The sequence below is a fragment of the Branchiostoma belcheri genome, unplaced genomic scaffold, assembly GCF_001625305.1.
Source record: "Branchiostoma belcheri isolate BF01 breed outbred unplaced genomic scaffold, Haploidv18h27 scaffold194, whole genome shotgun sequence".
NCBI lineage: Eukaryota > Metazoa > Chordata > Leptocardii > Amphioxiformes > Branchiostomatidae > Branchiostoma > Branchiostoma belcheri.
The window spans coordinates 372,214-399,970 of NW_017803424.1; the positions used below are offsets into that span (position 1 = coordinate 372,214).

At 38.7% G+C, this 27,757-nt stretch overlaps 2 protein-coding genes and 1 pseudogene across 2 annotated transcripts in view; 1 reads left to right on the top strand and 2 right to left on the bottom strand.

Moving 5' to 3' along the window:
- LOC109468183 (polycystic kidney disease protein 1-like 2) overlaps nt 1-11,261 on the bottom strand; it is a 35,730-nt gene extending 24,469 nt beyond the window's left edge. The window contains exons 1-12 of the mRNA XM_019766438.1: nt 11,080-11,261; nt 9,704-9,804; nt 8,321-8,409; nt 5,908-6,148; nt 5,327-5,510; nt 4,918-4,920; nt 4,225-4,426; nt 3,553-3,757; nt 2,663-2,805; nt 2,030-2,137; nt 704-829; nt 41-152 (exon numbers count right to left, since the gene is read on the bottom strand). Of these exons, the coding sequence (XP_019621997.1) occupies nt 41-152; nt 704-829; nt 2,030-2,137; nt 2,663-2,805; nt 3,553-3,757; nt 4,225-4,426; nt 4,918-4,920; nt 5,327-5,510; nt 5,908-6,148; nt 8,321-8,409; nt 9,704-9,804; nt 11,080-11,261 (1,696 nt within the window). The remainder of the gene's footprint in view (nt 1-40; nt 153-703; nt 830-2,029; nt 2,138-2,662; nt 2,806-3,552; nt 3,758-4,224; nt 4,427-4,917; nt 4,921-5,326; nt 5,511-5,907; nt 6,149-8,320; nt 8,410-9,703; nt 9,805-11,079) is intronic.
- Nucleotides 11,262-16,063: 4,802 nt separating this feature from the next.
- On the top strand, nt 16,064-16,881 carry LOC109468184 (annotated as a pseudogene).
- Nucleotides 16,882-18,882: 2,001 nt separating this feature from the next.
- On the bottom strand, nt 18,883-21,682 carry LOC109468185. The gene is made up of 5 exons (XM_019766440.1): nt 21,651-21,682; nt 21,311-21,343; nt 20,557-20,972; nt 19,607-19,639; nt 18,883-19,331 (listed from the first exon to the last, which is right to left on the bottom strand). Exons 1-5 carry the CDS (start codon nt 21,680-21,682, stop codon nt 18,883-18,885), a joined length of 963 nt encoding a protein of 320 aa, XP_019621999.1.
- Between the last annotated feature and the right edge of the window lie 6,075 nt (nt 21,683-27,757).

Below are 27,757 nucleotides of genomic sequence, written 5' to 3' on the forward strand. Positions count from 1 at the left end.
TAACTAATTGATTCTGATTTCAATGGATACTAGAACATACCTGTAAATATCAATGCTGTAGCATAGTTCACATCCTCAACAGTCTTGGAGTAATTTCTTGACAACTCTCTTAATTTCTCAGTTGCATGCATCAGAGACATTGCACTGTGAACCTGTATTGAAGATAAAAATAATGTATACCAAATTATCAACATACAACTCATAATTTTTTTCACATATCTCGCAAGCAGAAACCTTTTATAATGTTGCTGATCTAATTCGTCCATGGGCCAGGTGAGCTGGGAGAGCAACCTAAGATGGTAAATTCACATTATGATTTTAAAAAAGGAAGGTATGTGTGAAGCATATTTTGATATGATAGCTTTGATATTTCTATCGTACATCAAAATATCTCCATATTCTGCTATATCATATTCACGTTTTGTTCTATCGAAATTCATATTTTGCTTCTTTTTATGTGATGTATTGGCGGAGGCATATTACTTTTGTTAACCCTCTTTTGCATTATAGGCAGATACAAAGTTTTGGTTAATTATTCTTCTCTCTCTACTTCAGATGCCACAAACCTTCCAAAATACGCCAAAATGCATCAGTTTTATTGTCAAATCATTTGCATGAGACCAACCAGATTTCTGATTTGCTTAGTTGTTTAAATAAAGTCAGGAAAATATATTAAGTTTGTCAGTAAAATACTAATACTTACCTGTGCCTCACCAGACACATGCTCGGGAAATGCGGTCACTAGCAAGATGCAGGCTGCCAATCCTGTAACAGCATCAAAGTCCTGTACATCCACTTTTGCCATGTTCTCAGCCACCAAGTCCGTTATCTACAGTTGAAATACAGCAATAATTTGTCCGTTGAAATACAGCAATAATTTGCATCAATAGTAAATCCACAGATACACCTTTTTTTTTCAAAGTGCCATAATAGTCCTTTCACAGTGGTAATTTTCTTGAATCATATACGTGAGATTCCTACTTGACCTCCAGTACAACCTGCCTGTCAGTCTGCGGTTACATAATTCCCCCTCTATCTTGCTTCCTAAATCTACTGTATTCAAATAACTACGAACACGCAAGCAAAGAAACACAAATAATCAAAACACATATAATCCAAGATAATGTACCTCAGTGATGTCCTCCCCTTTGTTGCCCAGGTAAGCTACAATACTAGATGCTATCACAGGACCGCTGAACGCTTCCGCCGAAGACACCATTGACAGTAAGTCATAGAACGAGCTGACTGGATTGTTGAATAAATCTTCTCCAAATGCAATCAAATAATCTATGTCGGGTGGTGTGATCTAAACAGAGTTTAAATTGATACAAAATGTTAAATTGAATGGGGTAAATAGGCAAGATGACTAGCTTTCTATATTTGTGACGCCTGAGTGGCTCAGCCTTTATTTTGGTATCAATTTTTGCTTTGGTTTATTAATTTGTTTATTTGAAAGATATTTAGTATACACAATGTATACTGCACTTATCTTGCTAAAGACTCCCAATGCGCAGCATTTATGTGTATCATGGCTCGAAATTAAAGGTGCCTCAATGGCCAATGGCCACTAAAATGTGGGCTGGGACAACTAAAAGGACACTTTGACACATTTTAGGGACAATAGAAAAATTAGAACTTTAGAATATCAGTCCTGCCAGCTTTTGCATCCGGAAAATTCCCCTCGAAATGTCTGTCTACTCTGCATGTATAGTGCGCCTGGGAGTGAACAGAAGCAAAATAAAGTTGACTCCATACAACACTTCCCAAACATCAGGTTGGGACATTTCATCCTCACTTCAGGACAATTAAGATTTATTTTGGGACAGTGCTGGGACAATAGGAAGAAAAGTTAATTTTGAGGCCTGTGTACATGTATGTACATACAGGTAGTAGGCAAGGCCATTGGTCATCCTCGATAACGACGGTCGAACAAGAAGAATGTACATATACGGTTTAGCACGATCTCACAAGAAGATGGCGATAATCACCACATGATGAATAAATAAATAAATCAAAATTATCCACTTACAACAATAGGGTCTAGTTGAACGGTAGAGCTGCGTCCGTCAGCACTGGACACCACCACTTCTATTGTTATGTTACCTGGAGCGAAGTCCAACATGGGTGTGTAGAAGACCTAGTGACAATACATTTAGATTAATAATCACTCAGCTGCATGATTCTTTAATATTACACAGCTAGCTAGTTAAGATTTCACAAAAGTGTAGTTTTTGACAGATTGCTATGATTTGATCATTTAAGGCTGGTTTAAACCAATGCGTTGACGGAATCAGAATCAGAAACAAATTACATATACGTCCTTTGTCTCAAATACTTTGTCAATAGCACATATCCATATTTATACCTATCTTTAATTTATTTTGGTTTATCTCTTAATTTATTAGATCTTCAGACAGCTGGTTGGCCATTGGATTTTGAAAAAAATCGATTAATAAAGTATCTAATAAGTATACAATTTATTGTATTGGGCAATGTATGCTTTTGAGTTTTAATCCTTCACTATATTAAAGACAATAAAAATAACATCTATATCCCTTAAAAGATATAAGTGCATATCTGGGATGGAAATGGCAGCTAAGAAAAAAAGAGGCGAAGATCGAGAGAAAAAAATACGTTGGTATAAAAAGTAAACAAGACTTACCCAACCAGAAAACACGTTAACAAAGATGTCAACGGTAGTAGCTGGGCTATCTCCTGGAAATTTAACGGTTGCTAAATCGACGCCACTTGGATCAATCTTGAATTTAATATCCATTTTAAGTGGACCAAGATCATCATAAAATTCTGCAAAACAAATCAAGATAATTATGTTCTTCTAATGGCTAATGAATAAAAAGGAGAAAATAAGATGTGTTAATTAATTTCATTTTTCGGGACTCATTTAGAAACCCACACACCGTCAATGCTGCCACCAAAAGGGTTCGGACTACCACGACAGAACCACCAGAAACAGAGACAAATATAGACCAATTAAATATAGGACTGATCGACTCAGGAACTCCCCAATATCGTACATTGTTCGCCTTTTAAATGCTTGATCAAATAGTTAATGTTTTTAAGGATTTCCGTATCTTTGTATTATTAACTTAAAAAGCTTTTAATTCCGTTTTATACTCGTATTATGGTACAAAAATTAAATTGTATTATACACCAATGTTATTTGTTATACTTATATGTAATAAGTGACCCTATGTTTTATCTTAATACGAGCTCTGAAAATGTTTGTAACGGATCAGCAATTCAGCCCGCGGGCTGCAAGTGATATTGCACTTAAATAAAACATTCATCATCATCATTTTCCTGGAAGTAGACTTTTTGGCTTCCTAGACATCCATATTGCAATCAAGTTCTCTCTGAAATTGTAAATCCCAGATTTTAATCCCCCGTAAAATATTAATTTTTATTCCTATTCATTCTAAGAGATCTGGAGTGGAAGGTTTGATGTTCACATATTTTTTCCTTAGAAAAGTGATTTTCATCTTTCCTGGAATATAAGACTTGCTACCACATAATTTTATAAACACTAGACACCTTCGCAGACGATGCAGAACTTGTCCACTAATGAAACCCCATCTTGTGGAAAGACAGAGCAAACATTCGGTGGTATTTCTGCCGAGTTGTCATGGAGAAGACTGCTTGGTGTGGGATTCCTAATCACAAGGAACCGATACTCTGCTATCCGTGGAAAATTCGGGTTAAGGTAGTTGGTAGCTCTAATTGTGTAGTTTCCTGGAACCTGCAACAGTATTTAGAAATCAGATATTCTAAACATCCGAAAAATAATTAAAGATTTACACTAGAAGGCAGTATGACTCTCACGTTTTTCTGATGTTTATGTTTCCTAAACACCTACCGACCATAAAGTTGTACCATAAAGTTGTAAAGTTGTGAAAACAAGGCAAATCAAGTAAAACGTTATTTAATTTCATTCACCTTTTAACCCAAACATACAAATCTTCCAAAAACATTTTTTAGTCTGGAGATTAAAGGTAAATAACTCTCAGATATATTTTAGTTTAAGAGTTTACTATTCAATGTTAAAGAATAACGAAGTATCTGCATTGTAGATACATGTTCTAAAATTACTATGATTATTTTTATTCCTTGTTTTTCTTTAAATGTAAATAAAATATATTGTATTGCAGCCACCGAAAAGTTTGCGAGATAGACTCATAGTTAGATAGAATATGAAATTTTACTTACTGTGAAGACATTTGGACGAACTTTCAGGTCAGTGTCATCAGCGAGTAAGATGTCGCGTGTCCAGTTAACGCCTGGAAAATCTGACGGGGCTTCCACTAGCGTCCATAGGTTAAGACCGGAACTGTCAGCGATGACAGGATGCAGACCGATATGAAGCATATCGTGAGCGTGGAAGTCACCAGGGTTACAGTTTATGAAACATCTGTAAGAATAAAGTTAACTATTAGTTGCACTATAGGAGTACCAATATGGGTGTAAAATATAAAGGTTTATTAAACATTATTTATTAACCAAAATTAACACATAAAAAGGTTTCCCCTTTCCAAAGAAAAACCATTTATTCAGCATTAGACAGACAATAGAAATTGCCGCTTTTTTCGGAACTATGACTTTAAAAACAGGTAAATGACCTCCTTTGCCCTGATTCTACTTAATCCTAGTACTTCCCGTCGGCAGGTTCCAGGAGCTTCTAAAGTTTAGTGACTCTGAAGTTCGTTTGTTAAATTGGAGTTGGAAAAATCTATGTTGATGTGGTCTGTCTCAATTGTATTTGTGTGGTATGCATTTTCTTTGTTAGTATACGCATGCACGTTTATTACCTTCGTGAAAACAATGTTGTTTTGCTGTGCCTATGTGATTGTTGCAATGAATATGACGGGGTTTAGTTTGTCACAGAGTTAGAAAGTCGATAACCCCCTCATGTTCGAATATACTCCTACTCTAGACAATCAGTCTCTATGACACATGTTGCGTAAGAAGGTCCCATGTACATTGCATGGCAGTTTTACCAAGCAATGCTCTTTTTCATTTCTAACCGATCCTAAAACGTCGTAAATTGTTAACATTTACACATCATAATGATAGGCACTGGCTCGGAACCCAGCATCTGTACGTGTTAGACAAGACCCTAAGCGTTTAGCATTTTCAAAAGATCTGAATATGTCATAGAGGTGTTTTACCGAATTGTTTTGAAACTGATCAAATGTATTTAGTATTTGAAAAAAAAAAAACAATAAAAACAACAAATTGCATAAACTTCGATTTAGAATATAATCCCAAGACGGTGGTATAGTCATAAAGTATATACTTAAGAATGTAATGCCCCAGGTCAGATGCTCCTACAGTGTGTATGTCGATGTAGGTAGAACCAGCTTGATGTCCCTCAGCGCTGATGACCACACTGACTCTGACAGTAGAGTTCAGCGGAAAACCTGGCCTTGTAAAAGTGTTGAAATGTAAGACACCTGCTTCTGGATCCGTAAATAATTGTTGGCTTCCGAATAGATCTTCGCAGGCCGATATTCCACCGGTGGTAACTGAGGATGATTTGCAAACGATTGGATTTGATATTAATGTGATTGATAATCAATACATAAAAGATTGCTACTTTGAAGATTAGTGTAATCTATAGCATTTTGTAGAGATACTATGGATTTTGTTTAGAGATAAAGGTGATATCCTTTATAGAGGTTCTATGTGCAGAAAATTACATTTGACAAATAATCATTGACCACAGTGTAGCGCTTTTCCTGTTAACTTGCCAATTGAATTTTCCAAGTGCAATAAAAAGAAAAAAAATGCGATATATTAAATGCTTCAAAGGACAGAACTTATGATTTTGAATTTAACGTCTTCTTGTTAACGTTGTTGTCGAGTTTCTTTATTATAAATGCTATATAATACCTGGTGCGTTCGGAAAATGCACTGCTTCACAGGTCCAGGTGTAGCTTAATTGGTCTCTGGGTATCCGGCAATCAGGATCATGAGACAACGAAGCAACAACAAAAAAGTGACCAATAATCAGGGTTCTTGCGCTCAAGCCGTTTGTTGTTGCAACTATAGGGAACGGTAGAACCTCTACCCACGTCTGAGCCACACCAATGCTGGTGTGTCCAAGCGTCGGGATATCCATGGTCACAGTAACCTGAGAGAACAATAATCAATTTTAAAAAAAAATTGGTCATTTTCAACGTAAGGCCACAGCAAGTAAATTTTATGGATGACATACTCCGCAGACTCCAAATCTAATGCGAGCGGGCGAAAAAAAAACAAGACGGGCCGAAAAAAAACCCAAGGTTCCTACATGTTCAAATATTGACTCAATCATTGTACGAATGGTTTTCATTCAGTGGGAACATCACATATACACAGCCAGCATCACATATCACTGCCTCAAAGAGAGAAATAAAGAAAACATTAAATCAGAGCCATTTCTTGTCTCCTCTCTTCATAGTTATCTGCCATCCACCTTCCGGCATGGCAACAGACATCTTTGCCCATTTTCGGCAGGTTGATCACTGTCAGAAGGCAACAAAATTTCTTTTTTTCCTTTTTTCAAAATCAGGCGAAAATCAATGAATTACATTGATATAACTATAATATGAAGTAACATACAACTAAAACAACAGTTGGATAGCTATTCCCTACTTTATTGGTTAGGATTTTTAATTGCATAATGCAAACTGTTGATTTTCAAAATAAAATAAAAAACGTTCATGCCCCGCATTCCAATGCTGGAGCAGAAAAGCTTGAAATACCTACCAAAACACTTGAATAAAGACATACTGTCAGTATGGAAATGCTCTGTGCAGGTGTTAATCAAGTTAAATCCCAACAGCCAATCAGCAAGAAATGCTCTGTGCAGGTGGAAATGCTCTGTGCGGGTGTTAATCAAGTTAAATCCCAACAGCCAATCAGCAAGAAGTATAGAGGAAAGCTGCATGCCTATTGGTTGATGCCCTGCATTCCATTGTGATGACTCAAAAAAACTCAAATAAAACCATTCTAAAAGCCTGTATCACAAAAATTTAAAAAACGCCTAGGGGTATTTGCCCACTGTACCTCCATACCAAATTTCAGGACCTTAGGCCCTAAAATGAAGAAGCTGAATCCATTTAAAGATATGGCAGGAGTAGGAGAAACATCAGAAAAAGCAATATGGGTTCACCACCACTTCGTGGTGTGGTGAACCCATAATTAGAAGGGCTGTTAGTCAGGCTGTGACAAACTGGCAGCAGAGAGGGATCATTGGAGCATTTTTAGAAGAAAAACTGGTGAATTTTATAAAATGGATTATTTACAATTCCTAACCTTTGTTGCAACCTTGTCTATTTAGTGAATGGGAGGAATTGAAGATCCTTATTTTAGCTCTTTTAAAGCCACTCTATGTAGTTTTTTGACAATACAAAAAGTATATTTTTCATTCTTTTCTTTACATAGTACATTGACTTAACCCTTTAGTATTCCAAAATTATACCCCGCAACAAAAAATACAACATCCTTGCTCCTTATAAGCTTAGAAAACTGTGAATGATCTTCTATTCAACCTCTGGCCACACCAGGCCACACCGTACATATGGTATTGCCCACTGCCAGTGGTTTGACCTACATCCCAGTGGGGTGTCAGTTGATAGCTTACCAGTTTCTGAAATACCTAATCGTTTACCAGATCTTTTATCTCTTTTGAAGGGATGATGACCACAGTTTATTCATGCCCAACAAAATACTCCAAGTTGATGATTATATTCCACCTCATGTGAAAGATATAAGTTTTTTCTAAGGAGACTCTCACATCTTGTGACATGTGCCCCTGTCTATCAAGCCTGGCATGCCCGGGCCAATTAGCCACCCCAGGGGGGCAACCCCTGTATGTTGTTGTTGTCCTGAGCAAACCGGTGCCACCGGGAACCCAACAAGGACTGTTTGAACGGACAAAATATACGTAAAAAATGTGAAATAATGACACAAATGTGTTGAAAAGTGATAGTAACTGTTAATAATACCAAAATTTAGTAAAATTAGAATATTTCAAATTTTGCGAAAAAAAAATACATAGAGTGCCTTTAAAGCATGATCGGTCATTTTTAGTGTGACAATTTGTATAGCGATATTCACAAAGTAAAACAAAAACCTGGAATACACCGTTAATAGGCTTGAATGTCTTCAAAATAATATTTATTTTTGATATTAACACTAAAATTTGAACATCCAAATTTATCTGAAGTTATAATTTCACCTAATTTAAAAATAGCTTTTCATTACTACAATTTACGATAATTTATCACAGGTAAAGACAATGTGTTCTCAAGTTCCTCACCTGCACCATGATCAGACCGGCAGGTAGAGTTTTGGACGGCAAGTCGAGTCTTAACTTGTCGGTAAAGACGTCATTGCGATCCGGCAGGACTTCGTGAAACGTCCCATGTCCACGCACCGTCCACTTTACTGACACCTTGGTGCACACACATAAACACAGAAAAATAAATATAGAAACATAATTAGCATTTCAATATAGAATAGGATTCGGTGCAAAATCAACGGTAGAAAACATTAACCAAATATGTCTATTAATATTGGATTCTCCTTCGTAGAATGACATGTTGCATATTTAAATTAACTACGTTTGTAATTTACAACAACATATAATGTAACATTGGATATAAAGTGATTGTCAAGCCCCTGGCAACAACACTGACATCAATACGGCGTTATAAAACGACGTTATGCACATTTAAACTGTCGGCAATCTTGGATTGTCAATCTTAATTTTTTTCATATTAATTTTTTTATTATCAAAATACAGCCTCAAAATGCAACTAGAATTTGCTAAAGATGTTTATATGAGCATTTTTTTTATTTTTTAATAACAAATAGTAAAAATGTAATAACACTACAGATAATGATATGGCCCGCCTACTTAGATTTTTTTCAAACGACGTTATAGCATAGATTATGCACATTTTATTATCAAAATATAAGTAATTATTTGTGTATGTTTCATATGATAGAATTTGAAATCTGAAAAATTCTAATTTTCAAACCCAGAGTTCTTAATTCAAAGCACCCATTTAGAAACGTTGGGTTGAATTTTGATCCAGAGCAAATTTAGCTCTCTTTTTCTACATAGCTGATATTTTGGAAAGATTTCAACCTGGATGTGTTAAATTACAAAAAATAACCTGCCGTGCGAAAACTGCCAGGTTATTTTTTGGGAACAGTTAAGGCTGAATGTTCTTATCTTTACATCACCGGTCTCTTTACATTTTTTATGAATGGTAATAAATTATGAGAATAAAAGCGTTTGCGTATTGTTACCTCATTTATTATTTATTAAAAAAATGCTAAAAGGTCGCAGTGAAGATAAAGGACGCCGTAACATCCTACTTTACCCACAACCCAATGCGGCCCGAAACTGTACGGTTACCCATGGGGAATTAAGCCGTTTTCTATATACTGTTATACCTTCCGCCTCCTTGCATTACTAATGCATTGTGATACGTTCATCGCGGTCAGTTGCTAGCTATAGGGTCTTTTACGTTGGTACTTTAAGATTCTCTACATTTTTGGCTGAAATCCTGAAAAGCCATTAGCAGAACAACGAAACCACGACCACAGTACATCATGGAAAGAGGAAAACGAACAAAAATCATTTTTGCTGCATTACCATCAAAACCTACCCGGGTTATATCGTTCACAAGACCAGAAAATGTACTTACTTTGTAGGCAAAATCACATTGGAACGATACCAGGGAGTTAATGGTGATGTTCCCACATCGATGGACTTGAAGAGGATTGTCCACACTGCAAAAGTTTAATTAAAAAGCACTAGTAACAAATACAGACACTAAAAGGCCACACCGATTTAACTGTATTTATAACATCCGCGCATTGATTTTATGACCCTTAAAAATATTACGTCCCCTGAGTCTTAACCCTATTTAGACCGGGGGGGGGCTAAAAGTGCCCGCGCCAACTTTGAGGTCACATAGCATCTGAACGGCTAGGGCTAGAACTACCAAACTTGGTGACTTTTCCTAAAATATTGTTGGCAACAATTTTCTATCATTTGAATAAAATAATGATTTTTTGTGTTGCCATGGCAACGGGTTTCTGACAGGCATTTTTTGCTAAATTTAGTAATTTTTGTTTCAACAATAGAATTTTATGGGTTTTATGTCAAGTTACTCATGGTTTCTAATATTAATAACATCCCATGTAATTTTATGTAAATTTTATCATTAAATATGCATAATTTATGCTAATTTGATGACGTCATTGGCCAAAATCCAAGATGGCGGACCATATCATTAGAACAGGTATATACAGGTTATTTTCCTTAAAATTTCATCAATACTTCCATTTCTTTTTCCAAAAAAAGGTTTAAATGAAGGTCGTTAGTATGTTTACAATGTATTTTAGGCTTTATCACAAAAAAAATCTATTTTTGAAAATTCAACATTGATGATCCATGATGGCGGATATCTTTAATATGTATGGCGTCATTTTATGACGTCACCGGTGTTGCTATGGGCAACATACGACTTAGTACACCCTAATATTCTGTCATAAACACTTTTGGTAAAGTTATGTTGTATACCATTTAGTTTTCAGGGAATAGCCTATCTAGACGGTTTTGGCCAATAAAAACACATTAATGACGTCATAATGACGTCATATTACTTCATAATGACAAAAAAAATTGTAGATATGATAAATTCTCACAAGTACACCATCCTCTGAAAATTTGGTAGTCATACGACATACTGTTAGCGAGTTCTGAGGGGGGGCCGAAAGACGCCCCCCCCCCGGTCAAATCTTGCTCAAAAAAGCCCGGTCTAGATAGGGTTAAGCCTGGGTGTCATCCAGCGTAGCCCATGGTTGCTTACGACAATTGGGAGCCGGCGGTAACTATGGAGTATTACACCCAGGCTACCAAATAAAGCTCCACGACTCAAGAACTTAGTACATACGTGCAGTGCCGATTCACTACACTACACTACAAAACGATGCAGCACCTACCTACGGCTGACATATGAATTTAAATACTAATATAATATCTTATTTTCATTCATGTACCTTTGAATCCCCTCGTGAATGTCTACTGTAACGTAGCATGGTTGGTCGCCAGGCGGTGCGTCCCCGGCGTCTAACGTGGTGGTCAGGGTACAGCCGCCAGCATGTAGCGTCTCACATGGTACCAGCACACCGGAATCTGGTTTGGCAATATATTTATTGCAGTTCATTGTAGCGGTGTGCATTTTGCGTAGATTTATATCGCCATTATGACATATAATAACAACTAATGTAATACTTTGCAAATGTAGTAAGCTCTAACTTTACGCAGCTTAGAGAAAGAGAGAGAGAGAGAGTAGATCTAGATATATCGACCGTTTGATAGATGGATAGATAGATAGATAGATAGATAGATAGATAGATAGATAGATAGATAGATAGATAAATAGATGGATAGATAGACACATGTAGATAAATGGATAGGTAGATAAATAGATAGATAGACACATGTAGATAGATAGATGGATAGATAGATACATGTAGATAGATGGATGGTTAAATAGATAGATAGATAGATAGATAGATAGATAGATAGATAGATAGATAGATAGATAGATAGATAGATAGATAGATAGATAGATGGATGGATGGATAGATAAATAGAAAGATAGATAGATGGATGAATGAATAAAATAATAAAAAATGATAAAACGATAGATTTATACTATTCAGTTACGGAATTTTGCTTTTACTACTTAAACGGACAAAAATGAGAGGACAAAAACGTGCATAAACGATGTTGCTCACCGCTGCAATCCCTAGAAACCCCATCAGATGAACATGAGCAGACGGTGCAGGTTCCGTTTGGTGCCGCGACACCTTCCCGACATGAGCACGAAGGGGCGGCAACATGACGACAGACAGACGACTCTACTCGAGGAAGTGATACCGCTGCCATGGACAGTATTGCTGGAATTTCATCAAATTGATTGAGACATAAAATTTTTAGAGATGTAACGAAAAAACAATATATTCTCTTCCTGATTCCCTTCTTGCATTCAGGATCTTCAAATCCCCTCGATTAAGGTCGACTGAAGTTAGGGAGAAGACTGTCAGATCTAGGATCAACTATAGCACGTCGGCAGAACGTTCTGCGCCTGCAATAAATCCTCACTGTTTTTCACAGTTTTCGTTAAATGTTTGGGTAACGTTGCATCAGCATTTTTCCTGTTAAAGACGATATCTTTTCCGACGTAACATTTGGAAAATACAGGCGGAGTGTTATCCTTATATACTCGAATGCGACATTATATACTACAAGCACTTTTTTTAAAACTAAATCTTAATAAACACCCCCGGACCACTGCCAATCAACTCGCAAACACCAGCCAACCACCAGCCAAGCATGGCTGAATCTCCGGTTCACAACTGACTTTTTAAAATATTGATATACTAGTATTTCAAGATGTAATCACAAGACATGGTGACAGCATACTGAGTTTTTAAATCAAATGAATGCCAGCACATGGGACAACACAATACTCATTTTCATTTGCGCGAAGTGAGAAAGGTCGTGTAAAGTGTCTCCCCAAGGACACAAGTTCGGTGGCATGTCAGGACTCGAACCTGGGATCTCTTGGTTTCGAGTCGAGCACTCAGCCGTTACGCCAGAATACCCCGCGATATCTATGCCACACAACCCCACGAATTTATTTAAATGTTGTGAGCAGCCGCCACCAAACAGAAGTCTACCTCGCTGATCTCCAGGTCCAGTCACCAACAGCCGACATTGCTGCCGACTGTGCCCATACACGGTCTGTATACGGACAGTGTTCCGGAGGTCATATTCGGCTATGTGTAACGGTGGCTTAGGTTAAAGTATAGAAATTTCTGTCTGAACGCTGGAGATATCTTCCAACCTATGTTGTAAAATATTAAACAGATTATTGATGAAAAAATTCTAGTTCTGTACATAAGATACACATATGTATACTTACCTGTAAGAATCAACAGCCTTTCCATTATGTTCATGATAGGGGGTCTTCCTGTCCTTGTAAATTTACACGAGGCGACCTTGTACACACAATTTGCGATGTGCAGCAGGCGTAGGTATCATCTACGCACCGTTTGGTTGATTGCTTGTTTCGAAGGACACTAGAGGTAAAAAAAGGGTCAACCGACGAGTCCTCAAGCTCAACGGGACGATTTTGACTGTTGGTTTCTTCTGAGACGTTGTACTAGAACCTTCTTAGTATCTTCTGGTATCACTGCGATTCGTGTTTCGACGATGAACCCAGTTCACTGAGTCCCTTCCAGGGTGACATCTTTAGATTCTCAGGTACAATTGACTCCCAACTCTCCGGTGATCTTAAAACCCACTGTTACATTTACAATCAAGAAATTCGTTGGCAATGTGACGATGTTTTTACCGAAATGGCTGCCAAAATATGCCAGCCTGAATGGATAGAATGCGCAACCCACCCAAAATTAATGATGCGTAAAAATGTCACCATCAATCAATCACCTTTGTTTTCAACGGTATATTGAAACATTTTCAAACGTTTGATGAAAGGTCATTGGTTGATAAGACTCTTACTCACAAAGTTAATACTTTTTTTTATAAAATACTTAGGTATTCAGAAATCCATATCTATATGTATGTGTTGTCCTAGACCTAAAGTATGTTGCATATCGTTTCGCATCAATGATTTTCGAGTACAATATAATAAGGCAAGGGATAGGGACTCGGCGCTCATGTGCACATTATATAGGTTTTGAGTGTGTCTGTTTTTGATGTAGTGTTTAACGGTCATTGGTTGGAAACATTTAAGTGTATAATATTGCATGTGTGTAGAAAACAGGATTTTCTAACCAAGAGGCTTAAAATGCAATGTACTTATGTTCTTCGAAAGCTCCGAAGAGAACTATGTTTCCCGTCTATTTCACAAACACACACAGTTAGGGTAGTGAGCTCACAGTAACGGTATAGGGGTCACGTGATTGTCTGTTCAGCCGTCGGGAAACGAGATATCATACATCGTTTAAATTATTCATATGTGACCCCCAGAGGTTGTGAAGGTTATGCGGCACGTGATACCTGTCATTCTATATTTGTGAAAAAATCTGTCATTGCAAAATTAATTGCGGGGTCGTGTGACGCAGCGTGTGTTTAGACAAGGTGTCTCGGCCGGAAGTAAATGACAGCCTGAAAAAAGCCCACTTTAGACTAGAAACGGTTTACCACTCCGAAACACCTGGAAACTCTTCGCCACCGGAAACGGTTTGTGTTTAGACACAGGGATGGACGGGTTTGGAGCCACACGTGGTGGAGGGAAAAGAGCCCCATACTTTGTACTGCGGCACAAGTTCATGTTTTTAATTTTTGTCATACATACTTCCGGGCCACCCGTAGTGTGGGATTTTTCGGGTCAAAATTATCCGAAATGGCGGGAAAAGAGCCCCACATTTTAATGCATCGTGACGTCGAGTAATTGCCCAACAAAGGATACTGAGGGCCATGTATAGGGACGGGCAATTCCGGGCGTAAACCCGGCTTTTTTTCCTTGTTGTGCCGATAGTAGTGCAGGTATGATAGTGTTGAAGATCCTGAACTGACATATTGCCGATTCCTTTGGTAGGTAGGGAGGGACATGTTAAAAAAAGCTAAAAAGTAATAGATACGTAGAATAAAGTAAAAAAATTAAAAGATACGAGCATTTTCTAAGTAAAGATACAAACACAGGCTTCTTAGCATACCATTGGCATATGGCCAATGCCGTTTCGCGAAACCCTTTCTCTTTGGACCTAGCAGGAAGGGTTTCAGGCCCCCCGCTGAAGGTTTTAAAACCGCGGCGGAGGTGGTTACGGAATGTTTCGTAAAAACCCATAAAATACCGTTTTAGACTGAGAACGGTTGACCCATCGGAAACGTTCTTCCACCCTGAAACCCTTGAAGGGTTTCCAGGTTTTAGTGTGACAGGCGGCCCCGCTAGAAAAGTGATTTAGTTAGACTACGTGTGACGTAACTACAGACTGCTCTACACACAACAAAGAAGTCCTGGGCTCTAGCCCTAACATGTCACCGATCTTCTGCCCTTAGGAAATGCATTTTACACGCGATTTTGTACTTAATTCAAGTGATTATTACCTCCATGAAAAATGGAGGTATTGTTTTTGGCGCGTCTGTCTGTGTGTGTGTGTGTGTTTGTCTCTGTGAGTGTGTGTTTGTCTTTCTGCTCATCTGTAGTCAACATAACTTCATAACGCCTTTATGGATTATTATAATATTTGGTACGTTGGTAAGTCTTAGGAAGACAAAGGTCAGGGTCAAATATGGGACTCCTGGTGTATGACTTTGGTACTGCTGCAGAACTTCCGTTTTTGTATCTTTTGTCCTGAACATGCTATGGTCTTGACATTTTGGTGACAGATAGCTTGTCCTGTCAGGAATAAGTGGTGCGAGTTTGGTCCCTCTAGCTGCTTGTTTGGGAACTGCAGGGTACTTTCTGGCAAAATGTTTAAAAGCCAAGTTCAAATAGTAACAACGTATTTTTATCATTTTGGTGTGTAGGTAGCTGAGAGAGAGTTGTACATTTTATCAATTAATTAATTACCTGATGTTTAATCCGAGGACATAAAGGCATTTAACTAAAAATTTCAACATCAAACAGAAATATGGAAATTTACAGAAATACTATTAAGAGGAAACCAGTAGGCCATCTACGTCGTAACACACTAACACACTAACCGATACTTACTTCCTAGATCTTACAACCAGTTGTTGACGTAGATTGTCGTGAAGGTCGCGCGATACTGGTGATTTTTTCATGAATTTTGTATTAGGACAGTCAGAAAAATGATGATTATATCATAGTTAATGATAAAGTAGACAACATTTCCAAAGAAATATACAATTAGTTCTTTTATTTATAACGTCAAACTTTTACTGCGAAAGCAGGTCACTAAAATAGACAGAAAGTAGTAAAACAACATTTTAAATAACATACCTATTCGTTGTTCTTTTCATTATTGTATAGATCATATTAGCATGAATCTCTATGTCGTTTCAGCAAAAAAGCTTTTACCGCGTCCGAAGGAATATCTCAGTGAGTTCTGGAGCTGGGTCGAGCTTCTTGTAGTCACCGTTGGTATCGCATCTCTTGGAGTCTATTTCAATGCTCAGAGTATAATCGATGAGGCTGCCGAACTGAAGTCATCCCCAAGCTCTGGTTTTGTCTCTACAAAAGCGCAGTCAACTGGTTCGAAGTTTACACATACCTGCTGGCATTACTCATCTGTTGTGGCACGTTGAAGTTCATTCGGCGCCTCCGGTTAAACTCACACGTCTACGCCCTGACCAGGACCATCAAAAAGTCCGCCAAACCCGTGGTACTGTTTACCGTCATGGCTGGCATCGTTCTCATGGCCTTTACTCAGATGGGGAATCTTCTATTCGGCACCAGGCTGCAGGATTACAAGAACGTGCCGACCAGCCTACAGAGTCTGTGTATCATGATGTTAGGTAGTTTTCATTTCGATGCTCTCGTTGATGGACATTGGGTCCTTGGTCCCTTGATTTTCTTTTCCTATCAGGTCTTGATGCAGTTTATATTACTGAGTATGTTTATGGCTATCCTTATGGATGTATATGCAGAGAAAAGTCAGGATCCCAATACAAACAATTTGCAGATGGTTGCTTGGATCAGAGAGACCGCGTTAGAGGCTACTAAAAAAGCAAAGAGTAGTGTGTCAACGGTTGGAAAGAACAACGACAGCAAAACATCTCAAGGGGAGAAACCAGATCTGGACAATCGCAGAAAGTTTTCGAAAGTGCTCGAAGAACTTGCTGAGGTTTCAGAGATTTAGTATGCACATTCCACATCAACTGGGCTAGCTTTAAAATTACCTCGTTTGTTAAAGAAGCTGATAAATATTCCAAATGAATACGATGATTTTCTTACCCTTCTTCATGTTTCTATGTAAATAAGATACCATGACAAGAAAAATGGAAAAGTAACTTGTATAAAATTACGATAGACGTGAATAATTTACATAATAAATCAAGAAAGAATGCATAATTTAATACATTAGACTTTGTGGTCGCATTTCTGGGATATCCTTTGAATTTGGAGTTCTTTCTGGTTCTGCTGTAAATAATGGTGTATTGCTGCTGTAAATACCGATTATGATAATACTGAAATTATGGCTTCTTAGATTTTAATTTAAAATGTATAAAAGTCACGCATATCTCATGAGCTTGTATAATGGAGTCCTTATATACTAATATAGTCTACATTAATAAAATGACTTGTACTTTAAATCGTTTAAAATCTTATTCAGTTACTCTAAGTAAGACTGCCTTTTTAAGGTTTCCTTTTATGTGTGTCCCGTGTTCAACAGTATTGAACACTTCAGTCTAGCAAACGTCTCTTCCAAGGCATGATTAATGCAAAACAAGAATTCGTACATCTCATACCACCATGAAACTGAGGTCCGCCTCTGGTTGGTGTGTTGGTAACATGGGCAGGGACCTTGCAATGGCAGTGAACAAGTTAAATTTTCAAGTTACAAATATAGATAGTGTGCCTACAGTTAGACACTTTTGATAGGGCTGTTTATTAATGAGTAAATCTGTCTGATATTGACATTTACTGCATGCAATTCCATAGCACATTTCCGTCGACAACCTCTCTTCAGTTTTGGGTGACCCCATTAATAGCTAGAACCAGGCCACCGTGCATAACAAGCGTCTGTAGACGTAAAACGAAAAACATGGCAGAGCGATTCGTGCATCAAGATCATTGGCTTTTTTTTTATTTGCATGATGTGTACATAATGATTTTTGATGTAAGTCACTATTGACGATTTCAACATTTTGCCGAAAATTCATCATGTTACTGTCTGGTTAGTCATGCAAACAATCTCTTTAATTGCATAATCTGTATAGTTATTGTTGTACTTGTCAAAGATTGCAAAAATGTTTTAAGTACTAAAGTCATATTAGATACGTTTTACCAGTAAATAGCAGAGAACAACATTGGATAGTGTTTAAAATACTTTGCTAATTTCCAGAGAAGATAAACACTTTGTCGTTTTACAATCGCTACCATGTTGATTCAAACAAAACCAAACTCAACAACAGCTATGTTAAAATTTCAAACATTACATTATTGCATTGAACATTATATTATGGACTTAAAATGAAGTCAAAACTTGGGTAAATCAAAATTCCTTCTCATATATACAATCCTAAAACACGGACTAATAAGAGACTTCGCATTATTAATTATATTATGGACTTAAAAAGAACAATAACGAGGGTGACCTAAATAAGAAGTAGGAATCAGCTTAGCTTAACTTATAATGCTGCAAGTAACAGGTATAAAGTGGAATACTGGAATTGTAGAAATCTCTTTTGAGAGTTATTGCGATTTTCGTAAATATCTTTAAATATATTGTTTACAACAAGAAGTATGCCTTTACAATATTTGACATTTATAGTTACAACTCACACAAAATACTCATTTTAAACAAATTAGAATAGTGTATGCGAAATGTGAAGATCTTGTCTAAGGCACACCAATATTACACTTTAGGTCATTTAGATGCAATGTTATGGAACAGGAGACAATATGTATATACATTATGGCAAAAAATTGTAAAAATGACAATTTTTCACAGATTTTAAAGTAATGTATATCAGAGATACGACTGACGTTTAAGGAGCATAAGTCAATGCCCATATTAAATTCCAGGTCATTTGGTGTTAATGTAAGTTTACATGATCTTAAAATGTACATGTCTTGGCTGAAAATAGCAACAAAGACCATACCAATAGAACATGGCATGGTCGATTAACATCAGAGTTTAAGAGTCCAATGCAGACATACATCCGAAGACCTGCACCTCACAGAGTGTAAGGATCCTGCCGGAGCCTTTCAGAGCTATGCCCACATATCGGCCGGTCAGTCTGCCACAGTCCACCGTAATGACGTCCTTGCCTCTGACGGTCTGCGCTCCCCCACAGGTAGGGTTGGCCAGCATGTTGGGATTGTCACCCACGTAAACCATGAAGCCTTCCAGCCTTTCTGAGCAGCATTTTCCACAACGTTTGGTGACGACCACCCGATCCACACACAGACTGTTGCCCAGGTCGACTCGCCACCATGGGTTGGGCTCTTGTTTTGTGTGGGAGCAGGAGTTGCTTGTATAAGAATTACTATAGTCTCCATCCACAGCTCGACCTGGGACTCCTTTATGCCAAGTACTCGACTGGATTGCAGGGCGATTCAGGGCAATGTTGGTGGTGCTACCAGCTATAAAGGAGAAGGAGAACACAAGAAATTACGGCCAACGATCTTACTTCTTGTCTTCTAGGACTAATTTTTGAGGAATTAAAACATTGCTGAGATAAATGTAGATATAAATGCAGCATACTCGGTTGGGTCCAGATGGGTGTATTTGTATAAATAAACATTACCACATGTCTTCCACATTGTACTATGATTTGTTTTCTTGTTTTAGGCACCATAAGGATGAGCACATAACGTTTTACCAGCTTTTAAAGAAAGTAACTGTATCAGACACTTACCAAACTGTGCGGAGCTTGCTTCGTTTGAACTCCCTGTAGAGCAAAGACAAATAAAGAAAGTAGTTTATTTAGGGTTAATTAGTACTTTAGGGTTAATTCGTTAGCGGTATCCCTATTTAGAACAAAGGCGGGGGATGGGGAGTTGAGGCCCGCGCCAATTTCTATCTCAGATAGCGCATTTCAGCTTGCGCTAGAACCATCTACCAGGCTACAGTGCAAAACAAGTGACTGTAGACGTCAAACAAAGAACATGCCAGGCAGGCCGATTCGTGCCTCAAGATCATTGGCTATATTTTATTTGCATAATATGTACATAGTGATTTCTGATTTAAGTCAGTCATACAATTCCAATATTTTGCCAAAACTGCATCCTGTAATTGTGTGGTTAATCATGCAAACAATCTCTCTACTTGCATAATCCGTATAGTTATTGTTGTACTTGTCAAAGATTGCAAAATTTTTTATGTGCTAAAGCCATATTAGATGAGATAAGTTTTACCAGTGAATAGCAGACTACAACATTGGAAAGTGTCTAAAATACTTTGCTAATTTAAACAGAAGATAAATGCTATGTCTATGTCACTAAACAACAGCTTTATTAAAATTTCAGACATTACATTATTGCATTGAACTTTATATTATGGACTTGAAATGTAGTCCAAATTAAGCTTAATTTTTTTTCCATATAAACAATCCTAAAACACGGACTAATAAGAGATATTCACTATATTATTGACTAATGGAACAGGAGACAATATGTATATAGATTATGTCAAAAAATAGTAAAATATGTCAATGCCCATATTAAATTCCAGGTCATTTGGTGTTAACGTAAGGGTACATGAGCTTAAAATGTACATGTTTTGGCTGAAAATAGCAACAAAGACCATACCAATAGAACATGGCATGGTCGATTTACATCAGAGTTTAAGAGTCCAATGCAGGCATACCTCCGAAGACCTGCACCTCACAGAGTGTAAGGATCCTGCCGGAGCCTTTCAGAGCTATGCCCACATATCGGCCGGTCAGTCTGCCACAGTCCACCGTAATGAAGTCCTTGCCTCTGACGGTCTGCGCTCCCCCACAGGTAGGGTTGGCCAGCATGTTGGGGTTGTCACCCACGTAAACCATAAAGCCTTCCAGCCTGTTCGAGCAGCAGTCTTTTCGGTTGGTGACGACCACCCGATCCACACACAGACTGTTGCCCAGGTCGACTCGCCACCATGGGTTGGTCTCTTCTTTCGTGTTTGAGCAGGAGTTGCTTAAAAATAAAGGACTATCATTTCCATCCACAGCGCGAGCTGGGGATCCTTGGTGTAAAATACTCGACTGGGTTGCAGTGCGGTTCAGGGCAATGTTGGTGGTGCTACCAGTTATAAAGATAGAGAAGAAGAACGTGCCGTCACCACGTCTTGTGTTTACATGTTGGAATATATAAAGAACAGAAGCAATTATGGCCAATGTCGTACTTATTTTCTGTCTTTTAGAACTGGTTTTGGAACAATTAAAATTTGGCTGAGATAAATGTAGATTTAAATGCAATATACTCGATTAAAGGTTCAGATAGGTGTCTGTGCGTTTTTTAGCATCATTGCAAGTCTCCTCCATTGTACCATGATTTGTTTTCTTGTTTTAGGCACCATAAGGATGAACAAATAACATTTTATCAGCTTGTAATAGAAAGTGGCTGTATTAGGTACTTACCACACCGTCCGGAGCTTGCTTCTGGTAAACTCCCTGTAGTTCACAAATAAAATACGTAGTTTATTTAAGGTTATATGATAATATCATTACTTAAAGGTTGATTCAGTAGCGATATGCCTGTGGGTTTTCCAATTATGCCTTAAAGATCTTGGATGAAACATCCTGATGATATAGTCCTAATGAAACAATTTGCGAATCACATAAAAACAAGAGTGGAAAGTCCAGGGGTGTTAAGGTAGGATTAACTAAAGCCAAATTGACTCGAAATATGTAATTTTGTACGTTGAGTTCTCGATTGATTCAGCCTTTCCTAACTTTGACGCATGTGCAGTCATAGAACATAGGACTGTCCAGGACCGTGCCTGCTCCCATGGCCAATCCTAACCTATCCAGGCAGAGAACGAGACACAGTAATAACTGTACTCATTGTGAGAACGTAGCAAAAAAAAAAGTCCCATTTTACACAATTTCAATGTTATTTGTGAATCGTGAAAGCAGTTCTCCGAGCATAAGATAAACATACCCGCATACTAAATTTCAGCCCAGGTGTGTTTAATACCAGGGCTCGGGTGCTAAAATTTTGATTATAAGTTTAAATTGACCCAAAAGCAATGACCTAAAATGCCAAATATCAAACAAAAACTTTTGAGAATATTAGCCCTCTCTGACTCGTCGCCAAAAAGGAAAATTTGGCCCAAAATAGCCAACAAACACTCCATTAGACGAACATGGACTAGAGGTTGGCAGATATTGAGAGTTAAGACTTAGTTTAAATTCCGAATTTCAGGGTTCAAACAATTGTGATTAACATTTAACCTTAAAACCGCAGTAATTTTTTACGACGAATTTTACCGTATGATGAATGCAAGATTGCCCTAATGATAAATTATCTATATATCTACCTTCGAAAACAAGGTTATGTTTTCAGTAGCGTTTGTTCGTCTGTCAGTTTGTTTCTTTGCCTGTCTATCTATCTGTGAACAGCATAAATCAAGAAGCTTAATATGCATTGTCATGAAACTTGGTAGGTGGGTAGGTCTTAATGAGACCTAGAAATGATTAGATTTGGCCCCCCTGGCGGCTTTTGTTGGTACTGCACCAGGATTTCCGGTTTTGATATGTCACGATCTGGACATGCTAGGGTCACGAATTTTGGTTAGTAGATAACTCTTGGGGTAAGTAAGAAGTGATATGAGTTTCGGCAAATAGCAACTTGTTCTGGAACTGCAGGAGGGTCGTGGATAAATCATTGAAGAAGGATAAGAACTGGTTGACGGATTGTAGTGTTCTATGGTATGTGGGCAGTTGAAGTGATGCTTGTCATAATCAGATGGCAATTATTCAAATCGGGAGCTAATTTGCATAATTAATGAGAAAATTATACAAATCTGCTTCGTTCGATAATAGGACTATGAAAATTTGTAACTGAGAACGAGAAAAACATCAGAGGATATGGATTATGTAAATTAAGACCTAACTTACATAATCAATTGAAAATTGCCATAATTTCAAAGTTGTAATTGCTGGGAATTTCATACTTGCCGCATTTGGAAGTGAAGGTGAACATCAATACAATCGTCATGTAACTTCTTCAAAATATGACCTCATTTGCATAATTTATTAAGTGCTAGAATAACCTCTTTTGTTAAAATAAGGCTGTCGTTGGGTGGAGAATAGGTATGAGGTCGTACATTGAGTTTTGCAGCTTTTGTCTTTGCAACTATTGCTTCGGTTTCACAGGATTACCTGGCGGTCTGAGTTGTCTATTAAAGTAGGAGGTGATCGAAATTTGTCAAACCTGGTGGGCTGATAGGATCAGGCGGGCCAGGTAGACCATGCAAGCTCGGTGGACTTTGTTGACCAGGCGGCTCTGACGGGCCGGTTGGACTGGGTGGATTAGAATGGCTAAGTGAGCCTGATGGGTCGGGTGGACTTTCTGAAACTGTTGGGCCTGGTAGCCCAGGCAGGCCAGCGGGACTGGGTGAACCAGGAGGGCCAAGCTCGCCTGGTGGGCCACGTAGACCAGCTAGGCTGTGTGGACTTGGTGGTCCAGGTGGCCCTGACGGGCTGGGTGGACCAGGTTGGCCCATCTAGCCGGGTGGATTTTCTGTACCAGGCGGGCCTGGTGGGCAGGGTTGAATTGGTGGGCCAGGAGGGCCAAGTGGGCCGGGTGGCCTTTTTTGGCCAGGTTTTCCAGGCGGTCCGGGTGGACATGGTGGTCCATGGGGGTCAGGTGGGTCGAGTTGACCAGGCGGGACAACTGGGCCGGGGAGATCGGATTGAATTGGTGGTCCAAGAGGGCCGAGTGGGTCATGTAGACCGGGTTGACTTGTTGGGCCAGGAGAACCAGGCTGACCAGGTGAGCCGGGTAGACCAGACGGGACTTTTGGAATTGGTGGTCCATGGGGGCCGAGTGGGTCGTGTAGACCGGGTTGACTTGTTGGGCCAGGAGGACCAGGCTGACCAGGTGGGCCGGGTAGACCAGACGGGATGGGTGGAATTGGTGAGCCAGGTGGGCCAGATAGACCAGGCTGGCGGGAAGGGTTTGCCGAGCTAGAAGTACTAGGTTGCCCATTGTTTCTTGTAGAATGGACTCGTTTGGTACGTCCATCTTCCCCGGCATCCACTCGTTGCCCGGTTTTCACAGGGCGCTTGACTTGTCCTGGTGGTCCAGAGGTGTTTCCTTGTCCTGTTGGTCCAAAGCGGTTTCCGTGTCCAGCTGTTCCAGAGATGTTGCCTTGACCTAGTGGTCCAGAGAGGTTGTCCTGTGCAGGAGTTCCAAACGGTTTTACTTCTGCAGCTGGTCCAGAGAAGTTGTCTTGCCCAGATGGTCCCGAGAGGTTACCTTGACCAGGTACCGGTGGTGCAGAGAGGTTGCCTTGCCCATGTTGTCCGGAGAGGTTTCCTTGTCCAGTCGGTCTAGAAAGGTTTCCTTTTACAGTCGCTCCAGAGAGATTTCCTTGTCCTGTTGGTCCAGAAAGGCTTCCCTGACCTGCTGTTCCTGATTGATTAACTTGTCCAGGTAGACAAGAGAGTTTGATTTGTGTGGATGGTCCGGATGGTCCAAAGCGGCCATCTCTACGCATTTCATCTGTGAAACCTGCATGCAAAGGATAACATGCACGGATTAAAAAGTTTTTAATGTCTACTAAGAATACTTAACCCCCAAGCCACGGTCAAAACTGACCCTAAGTGTATATACATATCTGCCATTTCGACATTTCTTGTCAAAAACGAAATTCCTTCCATGAGTTTGTTTGTATGTATTTCTCACACGTTCTCACACGTGCAGCAATGAAAATTAAAGTACTCGCTAAACCGAAATCAAAGATAGGAACATAGGCATGAAACACAAGATAAGATCCCTTTTGAGCTCCAAAGAAGGATATAGTCAGCAGCAATGAAGTGCCTTAGAAAAATCTTAGTGACAACATACCAAGACCGTGTTACAAATTAAGAGGTCAAAAATAACATAAAGCAACAATATCACTATGGAAGGCTACCGATAGTTGCGACGAGAAGAAAAGTTAACTAGCGTGGACATGAAATGAGGTCATATGGACTGTAAAAAACAATACTTTGATAAGCAGGAAAAGGAGCAAGAAATGGAATTGCTTGAGAAAAAGGTCCAAGAGGAAAAAAAAAACTTTGAGGAAAACCTAACGCAAAGCCGAGAAGAATGGAGCAGGCAGTCAGATACTTCATCACGCTGTGCCCTGGCCTGGTGTAAGGGACAAGGTAAAGGGTACATGGGTATTTTACACGAGAATTCATTCATTCATCCATCCATCCATTCATTGAATCATATATCCACTCAAAAATCATAAAATTCCAGCAGTTTTTATTTTGTCATTTTGCCGTACTTCTACATGTAGCAACTAAACATGTCTGTGGCGTAGAAATGAGCCAAGGGTCCGAATACTAAACAAAACATTTTTTCCTCACAGTTTCCTCGCAGTATCAAAAAGCGTGTTCACAAGAAAAAAAATTCCATTTAAATAACCCTGAGAGTCATCCTACGCCACACCATAGCAGCCCATATGTATTTTGATATACAATGGCGCACATTTATGAACTAAACAAAAACATAAATAACAAAAAGACGGCCCGTCTTTAGAACTTAGAAAACAAAAGATAAAAAGAAGGCTTTCTCTGATGTACATATACAGTACGTATAACAATAAAAGCAATTAAAAGCTTAAGTAAACACCATAAGATGGCAACATTTTTGCAGATTAAGGACGTTAAAGGCAACTTACCTGTCAGCACAGTAGATATCTCGAACAGACATTGTTCTAAGGCGGTTGTTCGGTTTTGTTCAGCAAACAGAACAGACGCCAGTTGTGTAATTTTCTAAAACACCAGAGTACAGAAATTAAGAGTCAGCTATGATATGTCCAAAACACCATTGTGAGAACAATAATGGTCAGTTGTGATTTTTCCTAAAAGATAAGAGTACAACAATATGGGTGAGTTGTTATATTTCCCAAACTACAAGATTAACAAAAATAATGTTAACTTGTGATATTTCCTAATTCACCAGAGTGTCAACAATACAGGTCAGGTCATTCTCCTGAGGCAGGGTCGGTGGTGTGGTATTCTAGAATGCCTGCCTCGGGAGGATGAGGTCAGGTGTGATATTTTGTAAATCGTTAGAGTAATAACAATTAGGGTCAGTCATGAAAACACCGGAAACAATAGAGTACCACCAAGAGTGGTCATTTGTAGTATTTCATTAAACATTCAAGTGCCAACAATAAGGGTCAGTTCATAACACATTTGATATTTCCAAAAACAATAAAGTGCTAGAAATAGGCTAGCGATCATTGTAAAGGTTTCTAAAACACCAGAGTACAAACAATAAGTGTCAGTTGTTATGTGTTATACGGAACATCAGTGATGGTATTACCTGTTCTTGTTGAATCTGCATCACCACTGTGAAGGTGAAACCTGCGCTGAGCAGTACTAACACTATAGCCAAGGTGACCGCCATGCAGTTGCAGTTGGCGCGGATGACGTCACAGACGCTATGGCGACCACTCTTTCCATCTTTATCCGTGTCGCCTGTGTGTTTTATGAATGAACGGCGACAGTTAATTTAACGTTTTATCAGTCAGGGCTAAGCACAAGTCAAAACCAAAACATGATGAACAGATAAACGTACGTGAAATATGTTGTACGTAGTGCAAGGTGGTCCCAAACTATATATAATTCACTTGTCCCAATCCAGTTGACCCAGAAGTATTCATGCTTTTTTTTCAAGGGTTTCTAGCTACAATCGCGTTTTTTACGAAAAATTAGGTAAACAAAAATATTTTTAGGTTTTTAATATGAATAGTGAACACTATTGTCTAAGCATTTGGTGCCAATCTTTATGCTAAATTTCGGGTCATTTAATTTTGTAATAAGCTCAAAAGAGCACCAAAAAAGCAAAAAAGGTCCATTTTACAAAATTTTACAAAGTGACACATGCCAAAACGTATTGTGTGATATTGTATCCATGGATAACCCATACGATTTTTTTTTTTCAATATTGGTGCTCAGGAGCCAAAATGTGCATTTTTTTTAAATCTGGAATCAGCCAAATTACCTTTTTACACATTTTTAAAGTAATTAATGCCAAAAAAGTGAATGACATTCTCTGAACATGTGTCCAAGTCATACCAAGTGTCATGTCATTCGGATTTAGTATAAGGACACAGGAGCCAAAAATGTACATTTTTTGTCCAAGAATAGCCAAATGGCGTGTGTCAAAAGCTTGAATGCTATTCAAGGCATCACCATACCGAATTTCGGGTCATTTGGTTCCTGTACAAGAGTTCCAGATCTCAAAATGTATATTTTCTGCCTGAAAATGGCAAAAAATAAAACACTTTTGAAGGCCTGCTTCACGAAAATGGAGAAAAAATGTATTTACCCCCACTACCTCCATGCCAAAGTGCAGATCATTTGGCTGAAGAATCTCAGAGTTGAATCCCTTTGAGATAAAACAATTTGCTTCTATTCATCACACCACGAAGTGTCGTAGAAGCCATTAAATCTGTGTCTTAGAAGCCACTATCATTAAATTGTCTCACTCAATAAAGGATCAGAGTTGTACTTGGCGGTGACATCTTTATTCATGCGTCGGTGTGTCAGCGTTACACCCAAGATGTCAGGCCTAGTGCCATTTAGCTCCTAGGCAGAACGAGCAACAAGGTAGTGAAAGGGTGGAACAACTATATGTGAAATAGGGTGCTCAGTGAATGAACAGTAACAATAAAGTCGTGGACAAGACTAGTTGGTTCGTTCTCCGCCCTGAGATATAACTTCACAGATATATACAATACATACGAGGCTGTGAGCGGCATTTACGCCGAGGAAACTCTGACGCTAACGAGGATGACTGAGGCACTCGGGCCTACTACCCAACTTGATACAAACGTTTAAAACTCAATAAAAGACAAG

What these genes read in the sequence shown, in the direction of transcription:
- LOC109468185 (XM_019766440.1), bottom strand. Translation starts at nt 21,682, where the DNA reads ATGGGAGCAGGCACGGTCCTGGACAGTCCTAT. An exon ending in AGCAAGCTCCGGACGGTGTG is followed by an intron (nt 20,973 to 21,310) that starts GTAAGTACCTAA and finishes TATAACTGGTAG; the next exon opens with CACCACCAACATTGCCCTGA. An exon ending in TGAGGTGCAGGTCTTCGGAG is followed by an intron (nt 19,640 to 20,556) that starts GTATGCCTGCAT and finishes TTTGCTCTACAG; the next exon opens with GGAGTTCAAACGAAGCAAGC.